The sequence below is a fragment of the Pelodiscus sinensis genome, chromosome 3 (genome assembly GCF_049634645.1).
Source record: "Pelodiscus sinensis isolate JC-2024 chromosome 3, ASM4963464v1, whole genome shotgun sequence".
Classification (NCBI taxonomy): Eukaryota; Metazoa; Chordata; order Testudines; family Trionychidae; genus Pelodiscus; species Pelodiscus sinensis.
In genome coordinates this window covers 77,766,669-77,780,461 of record NC_134713.1, presented here as the reverse complement: position 1 = coordinate 77,780,461, position 13,793 = coordinate 77,766,669, and the positions used below count along the sequence as shown (strand labels likewise).

At 37.9% G+C, this 13,793-nt stretch overlaps 1 protein-coding gene across 11 annotated transcripts in view; it reads right to left on the bottom strand.

The window, feature by feature from the left end:
- Window positions 1–2,658: 2,658 nt before the first annotated feature.
- The window catches only part of CEP57L1 (centrosomal protein 57 like 1), a 91,791-nt gene continuing 80,656 nt past the window's right edge, over window positions 2,659–13,793 (bottom strand). For 10 of the 11 annotated variants that reach the window (XM_075923091.1, XM_006123185.3, XM_075923092.1 and 7 more), the window contains 7 exons: window positions 9,649–9,765; window positions 9,270–9,347; window positions 6,833–6,928; window positions 6,281–6,358; window positions 5,935–6,161; window positions 4,397–4,541; window positions 2,659–3,109 (listed from right to left, as the gene is read on the bottom strand). In XM_075923091.1, coding sequence (XP_075779206.1) covers window positions 2,885–3,109; window positions 4,397–4,541; window positions 5,935–6,161; window positions 6,281–6,358; window positions 6,833–6,928; window positions 9,270–9,347; window positions 9,649–9,765 — 966 coding nt within the window. In that variant the 3' untranslated portion in view covers window positions 2,659–2,884. Of the gene's footprint in view, window positions 3,110–4,396; window positions 4,542–5,934; window positions 6,162–6,280; window positions 6,404–6,832; window positions 6,929–9,269; window positions 9,348–9,648; window positions 9,766–13,793 lie in introns of those variants that run through there. The other variant, XM_025184727.2, reaches the window with a different exon arrangement.

Sequence of the window (13,793 nt, the reverse complement as noted above, 5' to 3'; positions counted from 1 at the left end):
CACACCTACTGGGTCAAGCCAAAAAATGAGAGAAGTATTCCTCTACTTATCTAGTCCAGATCACCAATCTCGGTCAAGGCAAGCAAAAGGCACTCAGTCACCTCTTGCAGGCCAGCAATGTACATGCTCCAGAGTTAAAACTTAGGTGCCTAGAAACTTTTAGAGGAAATATAAGCACCAAGTGAATTTAGGCATCTACCAATAAACAGCAGCAGAATGGCGGTTTCATTAATCAAAATGGTGCTATGTATGGAAACAGACAATTAAGTTGCTTTGTGGATACCACATCAGGGCGTCGCATATTCAAAGTAGAGTGTTTGATGGGTTAGCTCAATGGTGCACAGCCCGTGGGTCGTGACCCCCCCGGGGGAGTAGAGGGGTCGCAGCGCTGTGATTCAGGCTGGCCAGTATTTTCTTTTCCCGGGTCGGCACCCAACGTACATGCGGCGGGAGCGAGGGGAGTGGCAGGCGAGCGGCATTTAAAGGAGCCGTGCTTTCCCCCTTCCCCCCCAGCCAAAATTTTCCTGAGGGGGGGCGCAAGTGCAAAAAGGTTGCATACCCCTGGGTTAAGATGACAGATATCCCCTTGAGGTTGTCAGTTGGTGTGCTGATCAAGCCACTGATGCCTATTTTCCTTACCTGTGGGGTTTTCCACTGCCCTTTCTTGCTGGGCCAGAAAAGCTCTAGTCTTCCCTGAGCCAAGGAAGAAAGTTGGAGTTACCGCTTCTTATAGTCCAACACATACACTGAAACCAGTTCAGCGAATAGGTTCTCAGCACCAAGGAAACCAACCCCCAAACATGATCAAAACCCCAGTCAAAAGAAAAGAAAAAGAAAAAGAAACCCGTATTTTCTGTGTAAAACTTTTACAGAGTAAGCTCATAAGGTCAGCCCCCTTTATCAATGAAAGATATGCATAGTGGTTACTTCCCCTCCCAGGAAACAATTATTTACACTGAGCTTAATAGAAAAAAGTGTTATTAAATATAAAAAATAGAATTTAAGAGGTTGCAAGTGAAGTCAGTCAGCTTAATGAAAGTTAGAGTTAAACAAAAATGCAATTAATTCACATATACTAAGAAATTTATTACATGCAAATTCTTAGCCTAAACAGTTGATCTTATCTCAGGTAATATACTTCAATTCAGGAGTTAATCTTTTACTCTAGCCTGAGTCTACAGCTTTTTTTGGAGTTTTGTTGCCAGGTTTCTTCATGTATAACCTCTTAAGGTATGAAAGGCAATTTCAAAAGCCAGCTTAAGAAAAAAAACTGATTGCTTTCCATTCTTTAAATAGATTTCCCCCTGGGTGGGAACATAAACCCTTCCCATCCCCATGGAAAAAATACTTGGTGGTTCAAGATGGCATGGTCACATCTCTTTCCAGGGTCAACCACAGTTTGGGCTTATAGGATAAACAAGACCATTCATAAGTCATTGTTTTGAATACTGAGGCATTAGGTTCCTAATATATCCCTAATGGCCCTCATTAGCACATTTAGAATTAAAACCAGATTCACACTGTTTATTTCTAACTTCACATACAAAAATTGTACATGCACAAAAATAGCATATACAGGTTCAGCAGCTTGTAATGTTTAAAATGGATATAGATTACAGGAAACATTTCACATCAAGCATCTTTGAGTTATGCATATTCACATGCCAAGTTTCAAAAAATATGGTGAGGCATGACTGAGTTGACTGTTATATTAGTAACAATAGCAAGCAGCTATGAGTCTGAAAACTCCACAGCAGTAATTGATTGGGTCACTTATTACATAATTGAATTCAGGCTTAGGGTTCTAAGCCCAGTCCACACAATTGCTTCAGCCACATTTATACATTTTTCCACTACATTGGTTTATTACATGATTTAGGCAAGCTCCATTGACAGAGTTTTCTAGGCTAAACATATACTTAGATTTTTATGGATTGTTCCCTTCCACATATCCAGTTCAAAAGCTTAGCAAGAGTCATACTAAAAAACATAACTGTGAGAGTAATATGAATGGTGTCTTATTAGCATTAAAGTATAATTAGGCAGCATTAAAGAGTCAGTTGTGAGGAATGTTTGTTTAAGTTTAATAAAAATAACTCATGTCGTATTGAAACCAATACAAGCCGTTTAAACCATCTGACTGGTATGTGTATGTAATACTAAGTACATTTTTGAAAATGTTCTGGCTTGTAGGGAAGAAGAGGAGACATTCTTACCCTATCATTACAAGTTACTTATTGCCAAATGCCCCTTGCAAAACAATCTTCAACATCAGCTCATGAATGCAGGCTCTAAAGTTTATCCCCTAGATAATTTTACATTCAAATATTAGCAAGTGCATGTTCAAAGATATTGTACCCAAATCTTCAGTCTTAATAAGAAAGAAGATTCTTCCTGACTTTAATGGGAATTTTGGCCTTGTTAGGAATACAGAAGCAGGCTTTAAGTATTTCTCTTGAGCATGGAGGAAATGTGATAGTCCTGGGTTTCTGTCCTACATTAAGGAGTTTTCCCTTCCTCCTGTACTTCATAATTATTTCAGAGCGTGTGCAAATCCTCCTCCTCAAATGTAAACCGGGTAAAAGAAACAGGTTGCATTTCTTATATATTTCAAAGATTGTTTTATTTTGTCAGTTAAGAAATTTGGATACTTCATGAAACAGTTTAAAACGTATTTTATTAAAAATATGCATAGCTGCATGGAAAATGAATGTGTTCAACTCAAACCTAAGTTTCAACATTTACTATTAGACAAGCATATATTTTTAGACACTGCATAAAGTTAGACATTTTATTCGGTCTAATATTTCTTAAATCCAAACCTATGAAGTGTCAGACTAGGTTTTTTTGGCATGTCAGTAAGAGGCACTACCTATAGGAACTACTACTGTTCCCACAGGATATCATCTTTTTTCAGTGTTGATTGAAGTTTCTGTGCATTTTTTAACAGATGAAGAGAACTTTTGCTTTTCTGCACAGGACAGGTTTTTGATGCACTTTTGCTTGGAGTAACTGAAACCTCTCTTGTTCCATTTAGGTCATCAGATTTTGGGAGGACATGAGCTGACTGTTTCTTCAATTTCTGAACTTTTTGCTTTAATTTGTGGACCTAAAAATGAAGATAATGAATAAAAACTTTATGCTCAGAAAGAATATTGGCCAGAGACCAAGGCACCTCTTAAGAGTCACATTCTCAAACAAACACTGATTATAAGATAGATTGGCTTATCAAGCTCATTTCTATAAAAGTAGCAAGTATTATAACTTTACTTTGAAAATGTAAATAAAGATAATTAAAACAACAAGACTTTTTGTAAAATTCAAAATGTAAATGTTTGTATGAGAGAGACAGAGCCACTCATCTAAGGCTAGGTCTACTCTTAAAATGCCATACAGACACAGCTCTAGCTGCTCTATTGCAGGGCTTCTATAGTGTAGTGTGTCTACACTACAGAGATGAGGCAGGCTACGGCTACACTACAAGCTTAGCCGGAAGAGGCAATGCAAATGAAGTGCGGATTAGCATTTTCTTGTGCTTCATTTGCATAATCTCTTCCAGTCGATTTTTGGGCAAAGGGTTTTTGTGCAAAAACAAGCAGTGTGAACGTTTCCTTTTTGCGCAAAAAACCCTTTCTGCGCAAGATCCTTATCTCTTTCTCCTGTAGATCATACACCTCCCTGAAAGACAGTAGCTAGGGATTAAGTCATTTTAACTATGTCTCTCAAGGAGTATTAATTTCTCCTGCCCCTGAGAGATGTAACTATGCAGATATAACTTTTCAATGTAGACCAGCTCGTATCAATTATAATATCCCATTTATGGAAATGTTTTACACTTTAGCATATTTCCAGATGTTCAATATCAAGCACTATATCTAAGCACCTAAATTCTTTGTGAGAATAAATATCAATCATGAAGTTGATATATTAGCATGAATTGCTTTTGAATGTCTTCACTTGCACACAGTATGAAACTTGCAATGAAGGACACTCCAGCAGAAATTATGAGAAAAAAAAATTCTGGACACATTTTCAAGTGCTCCTTATGTGGATTTAAGATTTAACACACATACAAAAAAAAAAACCCACCAACACAACAACAAAAAAACAAAACAACACACAACCCAACAAACCACCCCTTTTCCCCCACAAAAAAAACAAAAACCCTTTAAAATGCATCCAAACCACCATTACTTTCTAAATAGAAATAGGGACGAATGTTTGAATCTGACACACGCTTCAAAGAAGTTTCTTGTTTAAATCGATTTGTCTTGGAATCCCAATGAGGTTGTACATTCTAAATATAGGCAGAAACTCGTTTTAGCAACAGCATGAAACATTTTCACTGTATTACAATAGCTTAGCTTTAATAGTTTAATTAGAAGTATTTCCTTACACTGGCTTGGTGTTTTTTCAATTTAGATATCTGTTCCCCTTTAATTTCCATTTGCTTTACAAGACAGTCCAATTCACGCTCTAGGTCTTCACGAACTTCACAGTTTTGAGTTTCTTGTATCTGCTTCAAGAGTTCTTGATGCTCACTGTTAGAGATAAATATACTAGACAATAGTACACTGTACAAGTTTCAACTCCAGGAGGTCTCCTCAGTAGCAAAGAAAGGAAGTTAACTACCATGCTACACAACTAATACTGTTAATATGCGAACTTTCACATTTTTCCATTACTTATTTTCCTACTACTCTGAGCCTACAGCTATAGTATACTCTATTACATCATAACCATTTCTCTAGTAAGACTGAATAAATAAGCACCAGAGTGTGCTGGTACTGCAGCATCATGCACAATGGGAATTTGGAATGTGAAAAATTAAAGATCTTATTAAAGTAAATAACCAGTGTACATTAGGTGTATATTGTCTGCCGAGTCCAATCCCTGTCTGAAGTTGCCTCTTACTTTGAGCACTTAACAGAATTCAGAAAAAACTTGTTTTACAACCACCAATTACGGTTTGTCAAATCAATCAAGTAAAATTAAGAATTCTACTGGGCAAAATTAACTCCATAATTTGTTGCTATTGGCAATCACACTTTCAAGCATTTCACTCTACAAGCTAATAAGAGACAGTGTCATTTATAGATGCCTAAGGCATGGAGTAAAGCTACACACGAGTGACTACAGTTACAAGTTATTGATCAACAAGATCTTTGGGGCAAAGGGCCATGACTTCTTTTATACCATAAAATGCCTAGCACAAAGTGAGCAAAACTGAAAAAAAATAAATCAATAACTATTTGTTCTCTTCATAAAATTCCTCCAGATTAAATTGCTACTCTAAAGCACACAGTTTTTCTGATTTGGCACACAACTAATAAGGGAGTTCTAGCTATAGCTTTGTGAAGAATGAGGACCAACAATGCTAAAATTCTTAATAAAATACTATGTTGATTCAACCTCCTACCCCCTTTACTATTTATAAGGACTATATAGATACCAGCAGGACACCTAGTCATCAAACCATGCAGTTGTCCTTTCTGTCCCTTCCATCTCAGGCCTCCTGCCAGTTTTGACCTTACTGTGACTGACAATACCCTTTGAGCAATATAACCTACTCTTCTAGGGATTAAATAAAAGGTTTATCCCAAAGGAAACATACCATTTTACTGTGTAACTCTGAGGATAGGGATATCTTCTAGGCATTAGTCTGTTACTCCAATATTATAAGTAGTAAATGGCTTTGAAAGAAAGAAAGTCCCAAAAGAACCTCCACTATTTGCTCATAGGGTTGTTTAAATGTAAGGCTACAAAAGCTTCCTAATGAGAAAATTTTATCTGCAAGATCCACTCAAACCCTATTCCCCTAAACATCTGCTAGTAAAGTATTCAAACAGTCCCTCTCTGCAACTTCCAGTCATTTTTAGTCAGAGCATCACAGCTTTTTATTGTTTGGGAGATAAAACACAGATACATACTTACAAGCTCATTTGGCCTAGTTCATCTTGTATCGCCAGCAGAAGGTCAGACAGATTTTCAGTGACAGAAGAGGTGGAACAAGAGGATACAGATTTGCAAGCAATAGTTCGTCTAGAAATCCTGTGTTCAGCTGGTTCTGGACACCGTGACAAGACACATGGGCTACGATGTTTCATCAGATGCAAGATACTTTGTACATTTGCACTAACAGAATGGCTGGAACTGGCAGACTTGAGAGTGGAAAAAAGGAAGTTTCTGTAAGCAGCTATAATCAAGGTAATAAATGGGAAAATGCTTATTTTTAAAAGAACATGAACACATGTTTAAATGGGAATCTAACCAGGCTCACCTTCCCAGCCACAAAAGGCAGCATCCCAGCTTTTAGACAAAAGTGTGGAGGATGTACTTTCTTCAGAGCAGATTTTTTCTGACAGACAGAAGACACATTTGCCTAATAGTGTAACTTTACAGTCTGATTAGAAAGAACAATTGTAAACTTTTAAAACGGGGTCTGTTTTTGTTCTGTGTTTGTGCAGTGCCTAGCAAATAGGAATTTGTCATGAAGTAGGACCCTAAGTACTATCACACTACAATTATAAAGAGCACAACCGAAATATTTTGTCAACAAACCTTCCCCCTCCCCTCTGTTGAGAGCAAGTCTGTGCTACACTTCAGCAACACATCATTGCATACAAAAGCAATGAAATGTCTCAATTCATCTCCTTTAATAGGTATTAACATTTTCCTATGTCTCCCAAATATGGAAGAAGTCTCAGTAAAAAGATTGAATTGTCAGATTAACTGTACAGTGACAGATAAATTTAGCAATGGCTCTGTGGCATTTCACAGAGCCAGTTTTACAAGTCATGGCACTTGTGCAAATGACAAACTTGCTTATTACCTTTGCAGTTTTCTTTTTCCTGTTTCTTTTTTTTGGTTCATTTTGCAGCGACTCGGAAGACATTAAAATTCTATTGATCTCAAGTCCAGTTTGAAGCTATAATAATAATAAGAAAAGCATTTAATATCAAAAGTTTTTAAATAGTACAGATTGAACTGTCATCCATACATGAAGGAGGATTAATCAGATGCATTACTAACCGAACTCCTTGGGAGGCATGAAGATTATAAAAGGGGATGTGAAGACTGAACATGACACAGGATGTCAGAGGATCAAATATACGTTGCTATCTCCAAGGTAGTGTTGCAATTTCCATACTGAAATACAGCAACTAGAACTCTCGACTTCTACAACTAATGGCCTTTTAAAGCAGAAGAGGGGTTTAGACAACATAAGAACGGACATATTAAGTCACCAATGGTCCATCTAGCCCAGTGTCCTGTCTTCTAAAAGTGGCTGAAGCCAGATGCTCCAGAACAATCACAGAATAGTGCAATTATAGAGTGATCCATCACCTGTCATGCAACATTTAGCATCAGTCCCATTGTCAACATCACAAACTTTTCTAAGGATTACTTTACAATTACTGCTGTCTATACAAGATTAGTTTAATAAGGTAAATACCATTAATCCTTTTAAAGAAGTGGTTCCCAACCACCAGGCTGCAAACTACTGGGTCATGCAGTCCCGGTTCACGCCAGCCCTGGAAGCAAGACCAGCGAGCCCTGTCCCCAAGGAGCCCCGGCCAGGCAACAACAGGACTGGAAAGCCCCATCCCCAGGGAATCCCAGACGGGTGGGGCAGCCAGTGGCAAAAGCTAATTCTTGAAAATACCAGACTGATAACAGAAGGCAGTGAGGTTTTTTGCTGGAACTGCTGCAAGAGGCAACTGCAATGGTGACACTTACAATAAGAGAATCTCGCTCCTTACTCAAATACAGACCGTATGTAAAATATGGGAGGTAATGGTCCAGCTCTGTTCAGCACTAGTGAAGCCACATATGGTGTACTGTGCCCAATTCTGAATGCCACATTTTAGGAAAAAGATAAACTGGGGAGTGTGTCAGAGGAAAACAACACAAAATGACAAAAGGTTTAAAAATCTGACCTATATGGAGAGGTTTAGTCTTGAGACAAGATGACTGAGGGGAGTTCTGATAACAGTATTCAGATATGCTAAGGAGTGTAATAAAGAGGACCATGAACACTTGTGGTGTTGTCCTGAAAGTAGGACAAAAGGTAATGGGCATTATCTGAAGTAAGGGAGATTTAGGTTAGGTATTAGGAAAAATCTTAATAATTATAAGGATACTTAATTTCTGGAATAGGTTTTGGAGGTGGGGGCACCCTAAGAATAGGCTGGACCAGACAAGAAAAGATTGGTCTAGCTGTACTTAGTCATACTTCACACAGGTGGCTGGACTAGATGACCCTTCATTTATGTAACTGTTAGGTTGTTGCAACAGAAGAGGTGAAGAACAAGTATTCGTTTACAGCAAATTCCAAAAGACTCTGCTCTCTTTCAAAATGGCAGCTAGCTAGTATGATTCTCAATGAGAGTTAGGCTATGAGGATCCATAGCCCTCTTTTAAAATGGCTCTCTCTCAGAGCTATGCAAATTGCATATCTTATTTCAAAAGAACACTATTCTGAAACTTCTCTTACTCCTTGTGGAATGAGGTTTACAGGAATGTTGGAATAGCAAGCCCAAAATAACAGGCTTGCTGTTAAGACGCAGGATAGCTATTTTGGGATACTCCAGTATCCTGAAATAGTGTTGCAGTATAGACATAGCCTCGGTGTTCTTAGTGTAAGTAAAATGACTCAGGAAAAATGATAGCCCCAGCAGAAAAAACAGTTTTATAGAAGTCTCTGTAGATCACTTATTTTTTTAAACCTCTGAAGAAATTTGTCATTTAATAGTGAAAAATGAGTCCTACAATTTAAACGGTCTCCAAATATAAAAGATGTCAGTGAATTTTAGCCATATGGAATGTCTCTTATTCCATTAAGATAGTTCAGGACAGAGTCTAATTTAGGGTGCTATGTTGCTTACCGGGCCCATTTTATCATTAATTTTAACTTAAACAATGAATTCTCTAAGAATTTACAATAAATTTAGTGTATTCAATGAGCATGATTCTAATTTTGAGAAGAGCATGCTGCATTCTTCTTGCATTTAAAAAAAAAAAAAAAGTTGAATCCCTGCCTTAAGTTAAAAAACATAACTCAGGTTTACCTATGGAACTGATGACTCCAGAAGAAGCCAAATATACATTAAAATATAAACTTCACTAAGCAAAGCTTATTCGATTGACAACTCAAAAACGAGGTTACAGAATTTTTTCCAACAAACAAACAGGGTTTTTGTTTTTTTAAAGTGTTGACTATAAATAGTATTTCCTTAGCCAAATTACTTGATTTATTGCTATCATACCTGAGCAGCTTTGTCTTGTATTAGCTTACGCTGATGCTCTTCTTCACGAAGCTTTTCCTCTAATTGTTTGATCTTGTCCTGAAAGAGAATACAGGTATCGTTAATCACGTTTAAGGCTGGTCCAGTGAATCAAAATTGGCAAGTACCTTGCAATCTAGTAATTTTGACTCTAACAATTTTGAAGGACTCTTGAAAAGCAGGCTTGAATTCCTCATATTTATAAGTCAGAGTTAGAATGCAAAGTGAAGACTGAGATATGTTACACTCCTCTGATGGTGCTACAGTTGATAAATGCTCTGTGTATTTTAAACACAATTGACAATCTTAAAGAAATTATAAGCGAACTTTAACTACACATTGTCATAGTAGGCTTGCGTACTTCTGCAGTTCTTTGTGTACTGATAAGTCTGAAGCACTCTTTTTCTAGAGCTTCAAGTTTTTCAAGTTTTGCATGAAGCTCCATCTGATTCTGATCTTTTTCCTTTTGAAGCAGAGTCTGGAAAGAATAAGCCAAAGTTGAATTTGTCAGTGTAATAAAACTGTTCGACACATCATATTTCTCACCACAGTGAGCTTTGTTTAAACAGTAAATTTTAAGTATTAAGTTCAGTGCTATGAAAAATGCCAGGTAGACTAAGCAGTCTAAGTGCTTGTATACAAGTGCTAGAAGTCTCAATATTAAGAGGGGTGAACTTGCATGCTTGGTATTAAAGGAGGACATTGATATGTGCATCACAGAAGCTTGGTGAAACAATGATGATAACATTGGGACATTACAATAGCAGGGTATAAAATATACCAGAATGGCAAAAGATCATGCTGGTGGGAGAATGGTATACTACATGAAAGGAAACAGTCAAATATAGTAAAAATATCTTAAATGAATCAAACCGTATCATAGAATCTCTATGGAGAAAAATGCCATGCTTGAATAATAAGAATATACCAGTAGGAATACACTATTGACCACCTAAGTAGGATGGGGATTGTAAAGTGTGCACAGAGATTAGAGAGGCTACAAGAACAGAAAACTCAATAATAACAGGAGATTTCAACTACCCCTATGGCGACTGGGTACATTTCACCTCAGGACAGGATGCAGAGATAAAATTTCTAGATATTATTGAGTGTTTTTTGGAGCAGCTAGACCAAGAACTCACCATGGAGAAGAAATTCTCAAATTTAGTCCTAAGTGGAGTACAATCAGGTTCAAGAGATGAATATAGATGAGCCACTCCATAATAGCAATCATAATAATATAATTAAATGTAACACCTTTCTAGAAGGGAAAATACCAAAGCAGCCCCCAATAGTAGCATTTCACAGAAAGGACCAACACAAAATGAAGAAACTAGTTAAAATAAAAATAAATGACGATCACAAGAGTGAAATGCTTGCAAGCTAAATGGAAACCTATTAAAAACACCATAATCGAAACTCAAAATAAATGTATGTCTCAATTAAAGAGCAAAACAAGACAATCAAAAAATGCCATTGTGGCTAAACAGAATAGAAGCAGCAGTTAGAAGCCAAAAAAAAGCATCCTTTAAAAACTGAAGTCAAATCCTACTGAGGAACTTAGAAAGGAGCATAAGTAAAAGCAAAAGTAAAAAATAAATTAGGCATATGACAAAGCAAAAGTAAAAAATAAATTAAGCAGCCCTCACGCCACCAAAAAAAAAAACAACAACAAGAATTCGAAGAGCAACTTGCAGACTCAAAAACATTAAATACATCAGAAGCAGGAAGCCTAACAAATACAAAAAAGTCAGACCACTGAAGTATCAAGGTGCTAATGGAGCACTCAGAACATAAAACCATTGATCAGAAGCTAAACAGATTATTTGCATCCATCTTCACAACAGAGGATGAGAGGGAGATTCTCATTCTGTGACAAATCTCAGGAACTGACCCAGACTGAGGTATCAATAGAGGAGGTTTTGGAACAGACTGATAAATTAAACAGTAATAAGTCACTAGAAACATGTTATTCACACAAGCATTCTCAAGGAATTCTAACACAAAACTGAAGAAGTTGTAACTGTGATATGTAATATATCACTTTAATCAGCCTTGGTGCCAGATGGCTAGAGAATAGTAAATGTAATACCAAAATTTTAAAAAGATTCCAAAGAAATTATTCTGACAATTTGAGTGGTGGTAAGCCTAAGGACCAGGAAAGTTGGTTGAAACTAGGGATGTGATGGTGTAATCAGCGAGCCTGGGCTGATAGGTTAACCTTCACAGTTACACACAGTTCTCCTCCTCCCCATGCTGCTGCAGCTGTATCAGAGGCAGCAGCGGTGTGTGTGTGTGTGTGTGTGTGCGGGGGTGGGGAGGGGGAGAAGGGAGGAGGTGGAAAGAGAGAAGAGGCGGGAGCCAGCCTACTTAAAAGCTGGCTCCCCACACGTACCAGCTCCTGCCTGCCTCCCTCACTAATGCCTCTATGGGAACGACTACAGGCTAACATCCCTAGTGTTTGGGTGTTCCAACAAGGACTTGACTACCTAAGGAGGCTACAGATGTGACTTATTAGCCTGTCTCACCAGACAGAAGATTTTTTGGTGCTAGTTTAGTATATATCTTACATAAGAATATACACCAGTTTTTGGGTATTACTGCCCTATTTTTTCAGTAGTTTGTCCTGAATTTGGTATTCTCAGTTGTGACCCATCGAGGAATGGTGACAACTATGTTCCCAGGTACAGTAAAACCTGTGTTATCTGGCATGCTCTAGGATTAGGGCATTCCTGTTATCTGAGGGTCCCATCATCCTAGGAAAAAACCACGGACAATAATAGTAAAACTCAAGTTTTTAATATTGGTAGTTTTGTAGTGTGAGGCAGTTGGTCTCACATTTCTATTTTGAATTAAAGATGATTAGTACTTCTTAAATAAAAAAATTGTTAAGCCAATCGTGGTAAACCAAACCAGGCCTGTGCGCCTGAAGATGTGACAGTATTTTGGCTGGGGGCAATGCCAGTTAAAGTTTTCTGGTTAACGGAGTGCCAGATAACAAAGGTTTCACTGTATATAGAAATAATATACTTGGAAGATACTGCAAGATTGTATTATCAAGAAGCCAAAGCACACTTTTGTTCACTTCGGTATTCCAGAACTTGTCATGGACAATGGAACACAATTTCCTACAGCCCAATTTAAGTCATTCTGAACAAAATATGATTGAGCATACTACTAGCAGCCACATTAACTGAAAATGAATGGAAAGGCTGAGAGCAATACAGATAGCCAAGAAAATCTTATAGCAGGAAGATCCATTTCTTGCTTTCTGAGTTACTGAACACCACCAATAGCAGCTACCAGATATAGTTCAGCACAAGTGCTGATAGAAAAACAACTCAGAGCTATTGCTGGCAATAGACTCTTTCCCAAAGTTGGAAGAGAATCTATCAACAACATAGCTAGACATGGAAATAGTAGCCAAATAGGGAACAATGGCAAAAGGGCCTAGGAACACTTTTATAAACAGACATCAATCAAGGTGCATCTACACAGCACTTCTGGTATCCCAAAATAGCTCTGCAGTGTAGATGTGTTTTTAGAGAGCTGCTGACTCTAGTACAGAGGAAAAGGATGGGCAACTCCAGCTGTCCTAAAAATATATGTATAATTCAGCACCTAGATCATATGTGATTAAGACTGCCAGCAGAGAAACAGCAATCAGCATGTACAGATTGCTCCCCAGAAGGAACAAATAGCAGATGCAGAACAAAACAGCAAGGATTCTAGACCATCCAAAGCCAACAGTTGCTACTAATGAACAGCAAGATGACCAAGTTACAAGTTTGGGTTGTGTAATTAGAAAACAAGTATGATTCAGAGACACTTAAATTTAAAGACAGTGTGATAGCATAAATATTGGGAATGTAGAACTTAAACAGGGAGAAAGTGTGGAATGCCAAGCTGTATTATACTGTTCAGCTGTGTATAAAACTCCTTTGGCTACATCTAGACTGGCATGATTTTCCGGAAATGCTTTTAACAGAAAAGTTTTCCGTTAAAATCATTTTCGGAAAAGAGTGTCTAAAATGGCACGGACGCTTTTCCGCAGAAGCACTTTTTGCGGGAAAGTGTCTGTGGCCAATCTAGACACGCTTTTGCGCAAAAAAGCCTCGATCACCATTTTCACGATCAGGGCTTTTTTGCGCAAAACAAATCTCAGCTGTCTACACTGGCCCTTTTGCGCAAAAGTTTTGCACAAAAGGGACTTTTGCCCGAACAGGAGCAGCATAGTATTTCCGCAAAAAGCACTGATTTCTTACAGTAGGAAGTCAGTGCTTTTGCGGAAATTCAAGCGGCCAGTGTAGACAGCTGGCAAGTTTTTCCGGAAAAGCGGCTGATTTTCCGGAAAAAACTGGCCAGTCTAGACACAGCCCTAATTTAAACAAACCTCAGCCATACCTAGAGCATTAAAAGATTTTATAACGAACAGATGTGGCATGGATCTTGGCTACAGAGCTTGCTTCTGAGTATGCCATGCCTAACATAGAAACAGGATAGCTT